The sequence below is a fragment of the Crinia signifera genome, chromosome 1, assembly GCF_055691185.1.
Source record: "Crinia signifera chromosome 1, ASM5569118v1, whole genome shotgun sequence".
Lineage (NCBI taxonomy): Eukaryota > Metazoa > Chordata > Amphibia > Anura > Myobatrachidae > Crinia > Crinia signifera.
Window position 1 is genome coordinate 230,443,651 of NC_139217.1, and position 18,596 is coordinate 230,462,246.

The window sequence follows — 18,596 nt, forward strand, 5'->3', positions numbered from 1 at the left end:
AAAAATATATATTTTTTTACAGGTTGTAAAAAAAGGTTTTACAGGTAAAAAGCAGAGAGAGGGGGGGGGGGAGGGGTTTGAATACTTTTTCAAGGCACTGTAGGTCTTAAATAAAAAAACAAAAGTAAAAAGGTTGCCCAAAATGAACAGCCACTTTAACTAAAATAACCTAAGCATCAGAAAGAATTCCAATACTGTGGAATAGATAACTATGGTGCAACACTTCCCTTCGTAAAAACATTTACCAAATGGCAAAAAGACTGGAAAATCTTTAGTGGAAATAAAAGTTAACATTATACTTATTATAATTGGCATACAGCCCCAAAATGGAAAGAGCTTTCATCTATTATGGTCCCAAAAAAATAATAATACCATTCTATTAGTTTTCTTGTTGAATCTACTTAATAATTAAGATACATAGGAAAATTAACGATACAAGTCCTTTATGGAAAATAATTAAAAAGCATTCCCTCGTACCGAATTGGTGGTCATTTTCCAACGCATCATTTTTTCATAAAGGAAGCATGTAGTATATAAGGAAGTTCTATATAAAATTTATTGTAGTCCACAATATTTTCCAGAGTGGATATTGGTAACCAAGAAGGTTAACTGAATAAACTTGAAGTAATTTGAGAAGCAAAATTATCCTACTTTGTATTTCAGCTGGTCTCTTATATAATCTTTATTACATGATTGCTGAAAAAGCTGTGGTATGCGCTGAAGTGCAGCATTTTTTTAACCAGTAAAACTCAGAAAACCAATCACTTACGAATATATAATGTAAAGTTTTTAAAGACTGCATTACACTAGGATTACAAGTTATTGTGCAATTGATGCCATATTTCATGTAGGGCCAGGGTGTAACATGTTGTTGCTTAGCAATAAGACACAAATGTATGAATTGAATTTCACTCCAAAATGACAGCTTTGATTTTGGTTTTTAACAAACATATATATATTTATTCCAATATACCTGGTGAGACAAAGCATTAGTCTGGCGTGCAGTCATCTGTTGGTCATAATAGTCTCCAAAAACGCTGCCTAAAATTGAATGCTGAAGAGAAATAAATGTAGAAAAAAAGAAAAAAAGAATAATTTAAAATAATTATTGTGTGCAGAAACAAAACATATATTAAAGTAGAGTTCCAAAGAGACTACTCAGTTTACAGGAGCAACGATTTCCTTTTAATAAGTGGCATACATAGTTGTCATTGTCAATACCACCTGCTGCGTTATTGCCTTTTCCAGAAGAAAGAGTAACAGACAAATATTAGATGGTTTTTGTCTGTCTCTTTATTCAGAATCCAATCCATTTAGCAGAAAAACGGATATGGATTCAGAAGAGGAAGGGTTGCATTTCACAATCAAAGACAGTAATTGAATGCCTTAATAAAACTCTGTAATGCAAAGGCAAACACTTGCTAATCCTACAGTAAGAAATCAAGATTCACTTCTGGCAGAGTGATGTGGCAGTTGAGAACTAGATAACACGGTAAGCAAATGCTCTTACACTAAAATCTAAGTTACACTCTAACCAAAGATCACATGTATGGGGCAAGCTACCAATCACATGTCCTGTGCCCATGCAAACATAGAAGCTTAAGAAAGTTTTCTTTGTTCATTCTACTGATGTTTGATAGTCAAGTGGATTGAAGCAAAATTATGAGCAAACATCTGTTCAACATTTATTCCAGATTTGTGCAGTGGCCTCTTTGTTCATACCTTAAAAATGTAATATACAAACCATAGTGAATTTATAAAAAAAAAAAAAAAAAATACAGTAAACATCTTAAATCAGGTTAATTTATGAAGGACAAAGTATGAGTTACATAATGCAACCTAGAAATAAAAATTGTCACGTCCTGTTCAACAGCACATAATGGAACAACAAAAACACATGGAAACAAATTAAACATATACTTAGACAATTTGTTTTAGTTTTTGATCTTAACAGTCCTTTGCAAGAAGAAAGTCACACAATTTGTTCAAGTACAGTGTTCATACAAAAGGGACCCCCCCCCCCCCCCGAGGCTATTACTACAGAGTGCAAGATGGAGCAATTCAATTGTTGCAAATTCAGGTACCCATTAGCTGTATAACTGACATTCTTATGTTCTTCTTAAGGCGGTGAGAAAAACAGTGTGAAAAGTTTATAGTACAGGTGACCAAATAGGAGGTTGGGTGCACTAACCAGGTTATTTGTGGCTAAACGGCATCTATATGTAAGCTTAAAAAGTAATGGGTGCCCAATTGGAGTGACAACTGACAGCTAAAATGTGCTTCCATTAGTTTGGGGGTGGGCAAATATTTTTTTAATCACCTGTGCATAGTGCAACAGCAATAACACTTACATACAATAAATTCTGAAAACAAATATTGTAGCTACAGTATGGTATATGTCATTCAGAATGGTTCTTATATAAACCTTATATTGACAATACTACTTTTTCCCATGCTGCACTCTGTGTTCCACTCCTCAAACTTTTTGAATCTGTATGAAAACTCACAGTAACTGAGTGATTGGAAGCCCACTTACTTATTTGCTCTTAAATAGAAACCAACCAGAAAATTTTAAAAACTGGCATAATCTAAGTTACAGCTGCATTATATATTCAATACTATATAAATCTAATTTTAAAGCAGTCTTGTAGTATCGTAGTATATCCATATGCAATCCATATGTAACTGGCACTAAATATGTGCAAGAAAAGGGCCTTGGTGACGGCGAGCTCTGTGTCTGTCGGGAATCCCCTGCCGCATCTGATCCTCTCCAGCCTGTCGGTACACCGCTTCCCTCACAGAGTGTTCGGTGAGGTTCCGTGTCGTGCTGCAGTTGCCCCGGATGGTGGTAGGAGGCTTGCCTGGCTTGTTATATATACATCATGTGGTAACCAGCCCACTGCTGTTTTTAAAACGGTACGAGTACTGATTGACTGTACCGTGGATATTTTATATCTATTAAATCATATCTGGTTTTACACTATGGAGCGCTCCTCCTGTGTTTCTTTTTGTACAGATTGTCGCTTGTTCCTGTGAGTCCCAGGAATTACTTTGGAGGAAGCTGCAGTTCAAACTTGGAACTTTTAGTGTCTATTTTAAAGGGTGCTCATATACTTTGTTTCTGACTGGTGCTAGCTAACCACAAATTAGCGCTGATTGGATCCACCTTAATCCACTTTTATATATATATATATATATATATATATATATATATATATATATATATATATATATATATATATATATATAAATCAGATTTTTTGACACCAAAAAAAAAACCAAAACGCTTTATTTTAAAGGTCAAATTCCAGTTCACCTAAAAATGATGACAAAATGTAAAACGGAGAATCAATGGAAAATGCAGTTCTCCATTTGAGCATTGAATACACTCTCGGGAATCCCAGTGAAAACCCCATTGAAATACATCAGTGAATTGCAGAGAGCATGAAACGGAGGACTGGCCGGCATTCACTGTTCGCTTTCGGCGAACAGTGAACATTGAATAGGGTGAATCATATTTTCAGTGAAAAAAATTCACCGCAAGGAGTAAAAACAACCCGATTAGCCTGAAAAAAACGGTGAATCTGGAGCATTGAATACTGGTCTCTGACTGCGACATATACTCCATTTATGCTCTTGTCTTGCAACTGGGAGTGAATGAACTCTGTTCTATATAATGGGCCACCAAGTAGTGCATGTTGTACAGATTTCCCAGTTGGTGCACAAGTATATTCATTACTGGTTGACATTTTTAAAGATCCACAGTTGATTCTTACAAATTCTATTGCATTACTGAGAACTGTTGGGGGTCCTTGAAGTTTGGGGTTGGGAACCACAGGTATAATTAGTTAAAAAGGTACAGAGTAATATGCTGAAATCATCCAGAATGTCAGAAAAATTTAATAAATTGACTGCATCTGCCCAACAATTCCCCAGTTTGTTCACATGGAAAATATCTCACAATGTATGTTTAAGATAGCTTATGGTTTTTCAGCAAGTCAGACAAAGGGGCCAGATGTAAAGAGTTCGGAGACAGTGCGAGATGCCGTCCGAACTCGTGATGCTGGCCTTGTGTTTGCTTTTTTTTTTTAATGTCCGAGTTTGGCCACAGAACTCAGATGGCATTAAATCCAGCCCAAAGTATCTGTTCTCAGAGACATTTTTACCTGACAGTGTGTACACAGCATTAACTGTACCATAGTTATGCACATGTACATGTAAAGAGTGTACTCTAGAACTTCCCATTACACACATTTCTTTATTATTTGCAATCCAAAAGAATGTCCATATAATCAGGAAAATATAAGCAAATAGACCTTCTTTCTGCATGCAAAAATGTAGTCTATTCAGGGTCTGATCTTTATATGTGACCTGGGTGCTCATTACTCCAGACCAATCTCATCATTGAATATACATATATGTATAAACTATTCTATTTGCAAATGACAATAAATGCACTGCAAAGACAGAATGATGACAGTCCTCATAGGTGTGTACAGTAGTTGCAAAAACAGTAATTTTCAGACTTAATTGCCCCCCCCTCGCGATGCTGTTTGTGCCGCCCTTTTTCAGATATTTGCTCGCACTCCAGGAGGGCTGCGAGCAGAAATCCACTAGCCGGACTTATCAACGCTCTGATTAGAATATGTCCGGGAGCTCCACCCCAGCACTATTCACTGCACACTGAATTGAATCGAAAGTGCGGTAAATCTATTCGGTAACCACTTTTACCACTGATACATTTGCCATACATCTACAGATTTATTGTCGGATCTGGCAGGTTGGAACAAAAACCTGGTCATATCTGAATGACCGGTTTTGTCAATTTTCCAGCATTTCCAGCAAATGGTCAACTGTCATTTGCTCTCATCCATTACCAGGTTTTTGTTCAAACCAGCCAGATCGGATAATAAATCTGAAGATGTATGGCCAGTAAAATTGAGGAAACAGTAGTACAATGGAATAAAGCTGTAAAAAATATAAATTAATATAAAAGGTAGCACAATTTAGAAAGAGTAAAAAAGGCAAATAAAAGTTTGATCAGAGAGACCCAAGCTATGCATTGATATGCTTTATCTGCGGCTTGTTAAATTCTCTGAAACAAAAATACTATTCATAAGTACTAGTGTTCCCTCTAAGCTTATTTTGCAGGGTGCCGCATCCTGCCCATTTTTGAAATCTCAAAATGCACCCTGCCCTTTTTGTGCGTGGCACTGTGCGACCTTACGCTGCCTCCCACCGCGTTATAGTGTCATGTGATGCATGCAATGCGATTTCAGTACCGCTCCCGTTCCCAGTTATTCCCACCCCCTGTCAGATCCTATCAATCATTCTGAGGTGATTTTATGACAGGATTGGAAGCATCCCTCAGAGCTGCCGGTGAAGTGGCTGTATCTATGAATAGGTTCAGCTTGCCTCAGACGGAGGAGGAGGCTATCCACTTCTTCCAAAAGCATGATCTCCTTCCACTGATGCAGATTTGTGCTAATGGGCACGCTATGTGGCTGTCAGTGAAGGAGTGTATGTGGCGGTGCCATGTCTCAAGGTGAGCCTCAGAGCGGCCCACTGGTTTCCAGGGTGCCGCTTATCCTTTGTCACCTTGGTGCACTTCATATATTCCTGGGCCCAGGAGCTCACATCCATCGACTACTGTCGGACACAGCTGGAGATATCGAAGAAGACAGTGGTCCTGTATAACAGATGGATGCATGAGACTTGCACCATGGACCTCATGGCGCAGCCACAGAGGCATATCGGCAGTCCAGGGCACATCGTGAGAGCTTGTTTGTCAAGCGTAAGAGTAATGTCTGCCGTATGTTACCACAGCACTGGATTTTGGGGGGAATTTTTCGCCAAACTGGACAGTGTTTCCTCACCATGGTGCCCAGACGTGATGCCACCACTTTGATGGCGGCTATAATTGACAATATTGAGCCAGGCACCACTATTTTTACAGACTGCTGGAGGGCTTACAGCACTGAACAGCTGGAAGTGGATGGTTATGAGCATTTTCAAGTAAACCATAGGTTTAATTTCATTGACCCGGTCACAAAGGTTCATACCCAGAATGTGGAGAGACTTTGGGGCGCATGCAAATGGCGCAATAAGCGCCAAATAGGCACAGCACGCCACCGGCTCCAATCCTATTTGCAGGAGTTTATGTGAAGAAAGACATTGGGTGGTGATAACCCAATTCAAAGCATACTTAGAGCACTTACGCTCCTCCCTAAAGATGATTGACTGTTTAATATGTTTGCTTTCATGATTTTTAGTAAATAATGTTGGAATGTTTAAAGTTGATTAATTGTTATATCATTATTTATTGTAATTACTGTGATTAATTCATTATGCTTTTTCATTCTATTTATTTAAGTAAATTACAGTTATTCGTTACACATGTCGTCATTACTGTGTCAGCTGTATGATATTGCAGGTGTGAATGTGTTCCTAAAACACCACCACTATCCACGCCACCCCGAATCGTGGCGAGCACACCGAGCCCCGCGCGGGGTGGCGGAACACGTCCTTCGACCTTTTCATACCCCCACTATCCAGGTCGGCGTGGAGTTTTATAAAGTGTGACGAGTGCAGCGAGCCGAGCCTGAAGCGCGGCGAGCCCCGCAGAATACATGGAAAGTAATCTGCATGGCTTGCTGCGCTCGCCACACGTTATAAAATCAACTCCATGCCGACGTGGATAGTGGGGTATGAAAAGGATGCACTTCAGGGTGTCGTCGATAGTGGTGGTGACGCAAAACAATCATATATCATAGTAAGCACCCATCACATATCATTGCATGGGTGCTTATACAATGAAATATTGCATCCTGTCTATGGTGCCCGTCGATCCCATCGCATCGGATCGCACCCTGTGTATGGTGCCCTATGATCCCATGTGATATTTCATTGTATAAGCACTCCTGTGCATTTAATATGGACATCACATGGCACGGCACCATACACGCTGTGTGATCCGATGTGATTTCACTATGAGGAATAGCCCAGTACGCTAAAAGCGTACTGAGCGCCGTTCTAGTAAACAAGTACCTAAATTTGTAATATAAAATGTGCCCTCACGATTGAAAAAAGTGCCTTGCCCGGTGGTCAGCGCCCTGCCCTAAAAAAAAAATCTGTGAACACTATGTACATTTAAACAAAATAACACACTAAATTGAGAAAACCATAGCAAAAACAAAGGAAAAGTAACAAAAAGTGATCAGTGTCACCTTTGTGGAAGATGCTATTTCAGAGGTTATGCGGCCCCTGGGTCGACAATGTCTAGGGCAGGCTTGTCCAGACTGTGGCCCTCCAGTTGTGAAACTACACATCCCAGCATGCCTTGCCACAGCTTTAGCATTCCCTAGTAGCAAAACTGTGGCAAGGCATGATGGGACTTGTAGTTTCACAACAGCTGGAGGGCCATAGTTTGGACATGCCTGGTCTAACTCGACAGTGACTAAGTCCACGACTAATGGTTGGCAGTGACTAGGTCAGCACCTAAGAATGACCAACATACCCTAAGTCGATATGGGTTTTTCATGCGAGGAGGCGCTGAACCCGCATACGGTGTCCACGTTGACATAGGCACAAAAAAATTGAGAAACACATTTCGAGCTTATGGATGTCAACTAAAGCTTATGTCAACCTGGTGTTCCTTCTAGGAACCAAACGGGGCAGGGCGCTGGAGGGGCGGACTGGGCACGCCAACGTCACTAAAGGGGGCATGCCCGGGTAGCCGCGTCACAAATGGGGGCATGCCCGGGCTGCCGCGTCACAAATGGGGGCATGCCTGGGCCGCCGCGACACTGAAGGGGGCGTGCCCGGCCGTAACTACGTCCCCGAGATGCCGGGAAAGCGCTGTGCACCGCAATCTATGGCAGCGCTGGGCTTCACCGGTGCATTCCGGCGGGCAGGCAGCTTAAGCGGGCTCTGCTAGAAGGGCAGGGCGCATTCTGCCCTTTAAAAATCGGGCAGGGTGCAGCGCCCCGCTAAAACAGCCTAGCGGGAACACTATCAGCCTGTCAATGTTGACCTAGGTTATATGGACCATTCTTAGGTGTCGACCATTCGTGGACCTAGACATTATCTTTTATACCATAACCATTTCAGAAATGTCAAAAGCAAGAATATCCCACAGTTTATACATGGTTCAGATTATTGGGATTACTTTTTAAGATTTCCAATTGAAAAAGATGAAATACCCTTTAAATTACTATACTAGCCAAAAACACAATCTGTACAAGGTACAGTAACATTTGAACACCACAAACGTAGGTACCAGACAAAAAAACTGCTGTTCCAGTGGTTTGCTAGCTGCGGTGCACATATATAATAAACTATGTACAGTGACTTAAAAAGATGCTTCATACCAATTATTTTGGCCTGTACTGCTGGTAATGTGGTATACACAATGGAATGCTTTATTTGGACTGCAGTTTCTCAGTCACCTACAAAGCAACTATGCAGACAACTTATATTTCTAAATAAATGACACATGAGACAGAAAAGAGCAACCAGCTAATAAGAGCTCATTGAATACCCCACTTGTATTGATGAGCCACATATTCATCCTCTATTATTAGCTGTACCTTACAAGTACTGTAATTTTGACTTTGGCTGTAAATAAGTGAAATGTAATATATAAACTTAAAAACACAAAAAAATCCCAAACAACAAAAGTAGTTCACAATAAATCGATTAGTTGACATAAAAAATAGTTTATTACTAGTTAAACATACTGAATTGAACAGTATACCACACTAATACACCCTGGGCCACAGTTAAATCATTTCTTGATAATACAGTTGTAACAATGTATTATCAAATTTGTTTCTTATTTCTAGATCTAAACTTTGTGCACAGAAGAATCCGAGAATATAGATTTTTTTCTAACTCTTTGAAATCATAATTTGAATAGCTCTCCCAAAGGACTGCTTGAAGACCATTCATAACATTAACTACAACACTGTCTACAGAACTCACGAGCTAATTATGATACCACGCAACACAATGAGACATCAGAGTATCATGGAGCACACAATGAATACAATGATAGACCATGGGGCAGCAATGGTAAGACTGAAAGCCTACAACAAAATCAAGGCACAGATTGCCTTACTTGAGGGGAGCTGCCTGGAGAGAAGCCTTGATTGGAGACAGGAGAAGTGGGAGACTGGTTGGCTGGAGACCCAGCATTACTGCGGTACTGTTGGAGAGAGGCCTACAGAACAACACAGAATTAAATTCCACTGGCAGATTTAAAGTTTTTACAGATGTCCTCTGGGAATGCCCATTCTCGTGACAACCAATTATGCACATAAAAACAATTGTGGGTGACCTAATAGAAACCTAATAAAATGGGTGTAATGGGTCATTGTTTGCTACAGTACATAAATAAGTGTTAAAGATATGCTCATTGATATTATTAAACCAGTATATTAATGTATTATAGAGCACATGGGTGTTATATCGCACATAAAAAAAAAAAAAAAAAAAAAACTGAACATACTAAGGCCATGATTCAGTAATCCCATGCGACTATCCTATTAACCCCAAAGCAATGAGTGACCAGATTATTTTTTCACCTGCCCCAGTGGGTAAAAAAATAAATAAATCCAGATAACTAGCAGGTTTTCGGGTTGAGCAAAGACTACTCGAGACCCCCTGGGGGGTGATAGCGGTGCTTTGACAGGGACTGCCCCACCAGCTGCTATAGATGGGATAGTCAATCCCAAAAAGTTTAACTAATTAAATCGTATATTCCCTATAAAACAACTGGACTGATTTTACATATAAAAAATACATTTTATTAAAACACATAACACTGACCAATGGTGTTTAAATGAATAAAGAACTACATTATGCATATGTTAGGCAAAGGTCCTAAACAGTTCCTGGTGGAAATAAAGGTACTGTCCGTTCCTATTATGCCCCTGGTATTAAGTGCTTGATCTGTAAATAAGATGTTAATTACAATCCACCAAGAATGGGCATGCAGTCCCGCACTCCTGTTTGCCTCCTATTAGGTATATTAGGCTAGTCCAGATGGAATCCAGTCCACCATGGAGAATAGCTTGGCGGTGCTGGAGGCAGATGGTTGTAAACTCCCGTTACTGGGGTGCAAGCACTGGTGCTGAAAACGTCTGGGGCTGGTCCGGATCAGTCTAAGTAAAAGATGGAATAGAACCAAAGTTTGTCCAGGAACACTCTGGGGTGGAAACCACTGACACGTTTCACCATGCCAAAATGGCTTTATCAAAGGAGAAAAAAAGATTCCAGATAACTAACAGGTTATCGGGTTGCACAACCCTGTTAACATGCTACATTAATGAGCATTAACAGGGCTATGGAGCAAAAAAGGGGAGTACAACTGCATAGCCCCTGCCATTAAAATCTGTGACGATCTCTACTTTTCACCTGCAGTAATTTAGCGTGGGTAAATTAATCCCAGGCCTTACTATAAAAGTTTCCATTTTTATTTTGCAAATGTAAAATTATCAAATAAAAAATCTGTAAAGCCTATACACACACAATCCAGTTTTCTAATAATTGAAGCAGTCTTGATCACACCAGATTTTCAGTGTACACACTACTGAATTATCTGCTTCTATATGAAAATAAAATGCTCCTCAGTGGTGGAAGCTTTCCATGAACTATCCAAAAGGTTGTTTTATCCAACAAGTCTACTTGAAGACATTCTACAAAATGTTTTGACAAATAGATTTACATGCTGCAGTGACGTTGATAGGCACCATGACAAAGGAATTTTCTTTTTATATTTGTGCATGTTTCTCCAATATTGTGCACTCAAAATACACATTACATTATGCAAAATGTAAAAATACTTTGGAGAGGGGTATCCCATCAGCCGTGGTAACAAACAAAAAGGTATCGCGATAAGAGCCAGATGGTCAATTCGGGAAATCCAATTTATAGTTCATTTCATGCTTTCAAATGATCCCAATGTGCGTGAAACCACCTGGGGTTTGCCAAAAGCCATGGGTATATGTTTTTCCTGCAGCTATTTCGGTAAAAAATGTTGACCTATCAGAGATTTCATTTGACTTGCCTTAAAATCCACAACGAGTTCCAGCATCAGAGCTAATAAGAAAGCCCGGCTGATGATAATAAACTGTAGTAATAGGACTCTGCCCTTTATCTCAAGAGGGGGAAAAAAAGTCACTTGGGAGATGTATACTGATTCAAAGTTTTTCTTAATACTAAATGACCTGCCCCAGCCACCATTCTTTTTAAAATTATTTTCTACATTTATGCTGATCCTACATTTTATATAATTTAGTTTATTAAGTTTTAAGCCTATATCCTAAATTAAGCTATTCTTTTAAAGCACCTACTGTAAGTAAATGATTACAATATAGCACAATCATTTCTTGCTGTGAAAAGATTTGTATTTTGGGATTCAAGGCAACACTAATTTGGCGATTAGATTATTTGTGTAACAGCAATGATGGCACACAGTCAGGAATGGATTAAAATCATGCCCAAAAATCAACCAATCTATGTCAAATGTATTAATCATGGCATCATTCTCTCTGAGAGAAGCTTTAAAATGTCAACCATTCTTGAAACCCTCATTTAAAAAAAGTTTCAGCTGCTAAATAGACACACACACACACACACACACACACACACACACACACACACACTACAGTTCAAAGGTTTGGGGCCACTTAGAAATGTCCTTATTTTTGAAAATATAGCATTCTTTTTGTCAATGAAGATCACATTAAATCAATCATAAATACACTCTGTACATTGTTAATGTGGTAAATGACTACACTAGATGAAAACGTCTGTTTTTTAAATTAATATCTATATAGAGGCCCATTTCCAGCATCCATCACTCCAGTATTTTAATGGTACATTGTGTTTGCTAATCGCGTTAGAAGACTAAAGAAGGATTAGAAAACCCTTGTTAGAGAAGCTACAAAACTCCATTTGAGTGAGCTGAGTATATGGAACATCACCTTTGTGGGTTTGATTATTCTCTCAAAATGGCCAGAAAAAGAGAACTTTCATGTGAAACTCACCAGTCTATGCTTGTTCTTTGAAATGAAGGCTATTCCATGCGAGAAGTTGCCAAGAAACTGAACATTTCCTACAATGGTGTGCACTACTGCATAACCAGAGTAGAAAGAGAAGTGGAAGGCTCTGATGCACAACTGAGAAAGAGGACAAGTACATTAGAGTCTCTAAGGAAGGCTATGATTCCATTTTGCAATGCCATGCCATACCCTGTGGACAGCCCTTGATTCGAGAAAATGTCCTACTCCAACAGGACATGACCCAAAGCACACCTCCAAATTATGAAGGAACTATTTAGGGAAGAAGCAGGCAGCTAGTATTCTGTCAGTAATGGAGTGGCCACTGCAGTCACCAGATCTCAACCCTACTGAGCTGTTTTAGAAGCAGCTTGAACGTATGGTACGCAAGAAGTGCCCACCTAGCCAAACTAACTTGTGGGAAGTGTGGGGTAAAATTTCTTCTTATTACCTCAACAAATTAACAACTAGAATGCCAAAGGTCTGCAATGCTATAATTGCTGCATAATTTCTAACTTTGCCAAGGTATTGATTATATGTTCTATTCATTTTGCAACTCATTTGATAAAGAAAAGTCAGTTTTCAAGTAAAACCCAAAATTTGGGCTGTAGTGTAAAGGTAGTCGTATGTGAATGCACAATTTAATTTTCTATTTGATGGGTCATTGTGCTTCATAAACCGGTAACTCAATAAAATAAATGTATATGTGACCAAAAAAGGTGTTTGTTTGAATTTTTACCTCACAATGAGGAAAATTGGTAGCCAGCGAGATCCCAATGAGTCTATCTATCATTTTCAAAGCAGTAATTTAAAAAAGGCAAGGACATGGTTTTGACTTTTAGACAATGAAGAAAGAAAGACCACAAGGAGCCAAACTGCCTGGATCTAGCCAATGACTGCATCTCACAGGCTATCACATTCCTTCCTTGGTGATCCCGTTCTAGTTTTACCTGCTAACTAGCTGGTAAAGTATGGTAAAGTTTTGTGACCTGGGAAGAAACGGAGGTATATATATTATCTAAATGTGACATCAGATAGAGGTTGCCTGAGCAATAATGGAATCCAAACAAGAAAAGCCACAGACAAACGCTAGTATTTGAACAACAGAGAGTCCGCACTGGATAGGTCGTAAGTAAATCAAACTCTCCCCACAATTATCAATATGAAAACTCATACATCTAGCCTTAATACACCATGCAGCACGAGTTGCCTGGGGTGAGTGAGTTGTAAGGTCCCATCAACTCTAACACCATGCATTTTTTTTTTTTGCCAGAAATTTGTCTTATTTGCAATACAATGACTAGGACACAGATGTATTTCATATGTCACTTGCATGTTGTCTGTAACTGAGGGGCAGATTTATTAAGCTTGGAGAAGAGATAAACTGGAGATAAAGCGGAGAAAAGGTAAAAGGAGATAAAGCACAGCCAATCAACTCCCAACTGTCTTTTTCAAACACAGCTGATTGACTGGTGCTTTATCTCCTTTTACCTTTTCTCCACTTTATCTCCAGTTTATCTCTTCTCCAAGATTAATAAATCTGCCCCTGAGTCTGGAACAGAACTTGAAATAGAAAAAAGCTTTGGCTGCTACATTGTATCACTATGAATACAGACTCAGAGACAGAAATACAGGTGTTAAAATTGATCAGTACAGTCTTGCTTTACAAACAAGACATTTTCTGTAAAAAAAAACAGAGCAATTTGCTGCTGAATTTCAACTGCAATGGCACCTCCTACAGTATCTCAGACGTCATGGCCACATTTCAGCCTGAATTTGCAGAAACCTTAAAGAGTTTAGACTAGCACTAGTGTTATATTGCAGGTTAATGGATTGACCACACTATATACAGTCATAAGTCTAGTTCTTGAAACTAGTAACTGATTAAACTTCACTTTCTACCTTTTATTAAAGAAAAGAGTAATTTTATCCTTAACCCTGTGCAAAGTAGTGGGATGTGTAAGTTTTAGTCTAGCGTGCCTTTCCCCCAGCAGCCTGAAATAATTTTCCGTTTCAATCAGCCGGAAAAAAATAGTAGAATTCAGAAAAGGGTGGGGATAAAATATGTAGTACAGGCACTTAGGGTTAGTTGTTTAGAAGAGGCATAGTCCGGTGTTGGTGCAATTATTGCAAATGTTATTGTATTAAAAAAATATATATATATATATTCTTATATCTAAAAAAAATAGTTGTATAAATAAAAAAGTTCACTGACAAAAAAAAAAGATGATGTCCAGTACTGATTGAAAGAGAAACAATCCGTCCCATGGGAAAAGTAATTGGTATAGGCAGGGTTAATCCACAAAACTATCCTTGAGCACCGCGTCTCCTTTGCTGGTCAGCAGTGAGATAAAACAAACTGACTCTGCGCCAATTACTGTAGCCGTGGTGCCGGCTTTCAGACTGGAGATGGAGTCCGCGCACTTCCCGCGGGTGGGTTGGAAACAGTACGGCAGGTACTTGAAAGTCTGTTAAAAACAGAGGTATATATGTCACCACGTCCTCCTGTTCACGCCAACGCGTTTCAATCCAAGGAGGGATCTTTTTCAAAGGCCTAGTTTGTCTAAGGGATGATATAAATAACAAAATGTCGTCTGCAAAAGCCGATAATTTCAATTCATTACCCAATTTAATCCCTCGGAATAATGACCAATTCTGTAATACCCGAAGCATAGGATCAAGGAACAAATTAAAAAGTAAAGGGGATAGTGGACATACCTATCTTGTGCCTCTAGTTAAGACTATTTGTTCTCCTATATTTCCATTGATTAATAAAGCGGTATTTGGTGTAGTATAAAAAAAATTCACATCTTACCTATCTTCCTCTTCATTACCTCTGTCAGTCGGGAGTTCCGCAAGGCTCAGTCTTAGGTCCTCTGCTTTTCTCAATCTATACTTCCTCTCTTGGCAAAGTAATCAGCTCTTTTGGATTTCAGTATCACTTATATGCGGATGATACTCAAATCTATCATCCCCAGAGTTGTCACCAGTGGTTTTGGGCCAAGTCTCTGAATGTCTCTCTGCCATCTCATCTTGGATATCTTCTCGCCAACTCAAACTTAATATTTCCAAAATGGAAATACTTATATTCCCGCCAACTAAGAACAGTTAAGATCCTGACATCTCCATCGCTGTTGACAACTCAACAATCCAACCTACCCCACAAGCTCATTGCTTAGGGGTCATCCTTGACTCTTCTTTCTTCCCCACATTCAATCTGTCTCCAAATCATGTTACATGCATCTAAAAAACATATCCAAAATACAACCCTATCTTACACAAGACACTACTAAATCTCTTATCCATGCACTCATTATATCCCGCATTGATTATTGCAATAGTCTCCTAACTGGTCTTTCCAAGAACAGACACTCGCCACTGCAATCCATTTTAAATGCTGCTGCTAGGCTGATCTCCCATGCAAGATGCTCATCTGCTGATCCGCTCTGCCAGTCCCTTCATTGGTTGCCTGTATCTTACCGTATTCAACATAAAACACTTCTACTTGCATATAAAGCTAGGTACTAACCATACTGCACCAGCTTATATCTCTTTACTTATTACAAAATATCTCCCATCTCGACGACTCCACTCGGCACATGATCTGCATCTCTCCTCTGCATGGATCACTAGCCCCCATTCACTATTACAGGACTTTCATCGGGCGGCTCCCATCCTATGGAATGCCCTTCCACGCACAATAAGACTCTCCACTAGCCTCCAAACTTTCAAGTGTTCCCTGAAAACTCACCTCTTCAGGCAATCCTATCATATTTAACTTCTACACGCATAACCCTCTGAGGCACTTATGTATTATATAGCATCCCTTCTGGACTTGTAACTTGGTGGGACTGCTATGCTATTACTGATGCCTGTCCTTGTGTTTCCCTTCTATATCCCTATAGATTGTAAGCTGGCAGCAGGGCCCCCTAACCTCCAAGTCTGTCTGTCTTTACCCAGTTTGTTTTATCACTGTCTACCATTGTAAAATGCAACGGCATCTGCTGCGCTATATAAGAAACTGTAAATAAATAAATTCCCTGACCAACTGGAATGGATGTTTCATTAAAAGGGCCTCGAGTGAAACTTTGCATACTGTAGGGTCTCGAAGGTTGCCACCAGCTTGCCCAGCAGCTTCAAACTCTGTGATATTGAAAGATTTGGCAACTGAAGAATTGCCAGCACCAACCGGCGGATGTCCATGGTCTTTGATTCCGGAAGGAAACACAATGTAAATGTGTATCTAGAATCACACCCAAAAACTGAAGCCTCTGGGTAGGTGTCAAATGAGACTTTACAAGATTTAACATCCACCCATGGGGGGTTATTCTAGTTCACTCTTTCTGACAAATTCCTTCTTAGATGGACAAAACCATGTGCACTGCAGGTGGGGCAGATGTTACTTGTGCAGAGAGAGTTAGATTAGGGTGGGGCTTTACTTTAAAGTGAGATCTATATTGCAGTGTAAAAATAAAGCAGCCAGTATTTACCCTGCACAGAAACAAAAAAACTCAATCAAATCTAATTATCTCTGCACATTTTACATCTGCCCCCCCCCCCCCCCCCCCCTGCAGTGCACATGGTTTTGTCCATCTAAGAAGGATTTTGTCAGAAAGATTGAACTAGAATAAGGCCCATGGTCTAGAAGAAACTGTCTTGCAACTGTTAGATGTTACTGCAACTCCTCTGCCGAGTTTGCTTTGAACAAGAGATCGTCCAAGTACAGAAAAATTACAATCCTTTTCAACCTGAGAGCCGCTGCCATGACAGTGGCCAGCCCGAAGGGTAGGGCCTGAAACTGAAGATGAGTTGTGCCTATTGCGAAATGCAGCAAAGACTGATGTTCCAAATAGGCATGTGTAGATAAACATCCTGTATGTCCACTGATGCTAGAATTCTATGCTTTAGAGAACCAACCGTAGAGATTCCACCCTGAAGTGATCCACCCACAGATGGAGGTTTAACGACTTCAGGTTTAGGATATGAAATGAATGACCGTCTGGCTTTGGGACCAAGAAAAGAATGAATAAAATCCCTTCTTCCTTTCCCCCTGAGGCACCGGGATCACAACTCCCTTCTCGAGAAGCGATGTTGCCGCCCCCAAGAGGGCTTTTCGCAAGCAAGCTTCTTGTGGCAAGGGTGTTGGGAGAAATCTCTTAGAAGGGACTCCCTTGAGATTGATCCTGTAACCCTGGGAGGTGACAGAGTGAACCCAAGGGTCCGGTTGGAAAGAGCCCACACATACCAATCCCTCTGATTCCAGAATACTCTGATCCCAGAATGGGGAGTCTCCGCCCCTTCATGTGGAGGACTAATCCTCACTTTTGGTAGATTGTTTCCTTGCAAAGGCACCAAAACGGGATCTTGGCACCCTTCCTTTGCCAGAGGGATATTTCCCTCTACCTGGTTGTCCTCTATTGGACGCTCCCCCCGAAAGGAGGAGCAAAAGCATGACCTTAAGGCTCCAAATCTTGAAACTGCGTGCTTTGTAGATGGGGAGGAAAGTGCTCATTCCCCTCGTGGCTTGTTTAATAAGGGAATCAAGTTCTGGCCCAGAAAGAAGTCCTCCCTTAAAAGGCGACGCTTCTAGAGACTTAGACTCGCTATCAGCTTCCCAAGCTTTAAGCCAGAGAGCTCTTGCCACTTTAGCGCCTTCTTCACCAGCCTCACAAACATATTCCGCCACATACGTTAACTTTTCTTCTAAAGCAAAGGCTTCCATATCAGGCTGAAGCTGAGCACACAAGGTATATGCACACCTCATCATGGCCTTGGATACCCAAGCTGATGCAATAACCTGGCGCAAAGTAAAGCCAACCCCCCTCAAACACAGCTTTCAGACAGCCTTTAATCTTTTTATCCTTGGGGTCTTTGAAAGCAGCACCCCCTTGTACAGTTAGAGCAGTGGTCTTAGACAAACTACTGTAGCAACAGGTGCATCCACAAGAGGAATCTTTTCCCACAATTTTACATGCTCCTCCGGCATGGGATACATGTTGGCAAATCTCTTAGGCATAAGAAACCTTTTATCTGGCATCTTCCATGCATCCTCAAGTAGTGCTTTCATTCCCTCATGCGCGGGGAAAGTAACTGCATCCCTGCGTTGTTTCTTAAACACACCCTAACACGGTACCTTATCATCATCTGAGAGATTTAATTTCTGTTTAATTGCCAATATCAAATCTTCAATACCAGGGACAGAAAAGTCAAATTCTTCCCTCTGGTCCCAAAACATATCCTCAGCACATTCACCCTCAGAGTGTAAATTATAAAGGGGAGGTGTGGATAAAGGGTGCCTAGGAGAGACTACCTCAGGGACCCTGGAAAAATGCTCCATAAAAGTATTCATTTTATGGACACTCTGAGCCGTGTCCTGCATAACCTGTAGTAAAGCAGGGTCCCCCTGAAAGGGGGTAAAAGAGCCCACAGAGGGTTGGGATGAGTAGTAGATGTAACTAGCTCATCTCTCTGCCTATTCAAAGCTGCACCAAGGCAGTCATAAATCTCCCCAAGGCTGCCGCCCATGCAAGTTCA

General features: G+C 40.3%; 1 protein-coding gene across 2 annotated transcripts in view; it reads right to left on the reverse strand.

The window, feature by feature from the left end:
- CRTC1 (CREB regulated transcription coactivator 1) overlaps nt 1-18,596 on the reverse strand; it is a 158,001-nt gene that overhangs the window by 16,820 nt on the left and 122,585 nt on the right. Inside the window, exons 11-12 of one of the 2 annotated variants that reach the window (XM_083179396.1) lie at nt 9,119-9,220; nt 974-1,054 (exon numbers count right to left, since the gene is read on the reverse strand). In XM_083179396.1, the coding sequence (XP_083035522.1) occupies nt 974-1,054; nt 9,119-9,220 (183 nt within the window). The remainder of the gene's footprint in view (nt 1-973; nt 1,055-9,118; nt 9,221-18,596) is intronic. The other variant, XM_083179397.1, reaches the window with a different exon arrangement.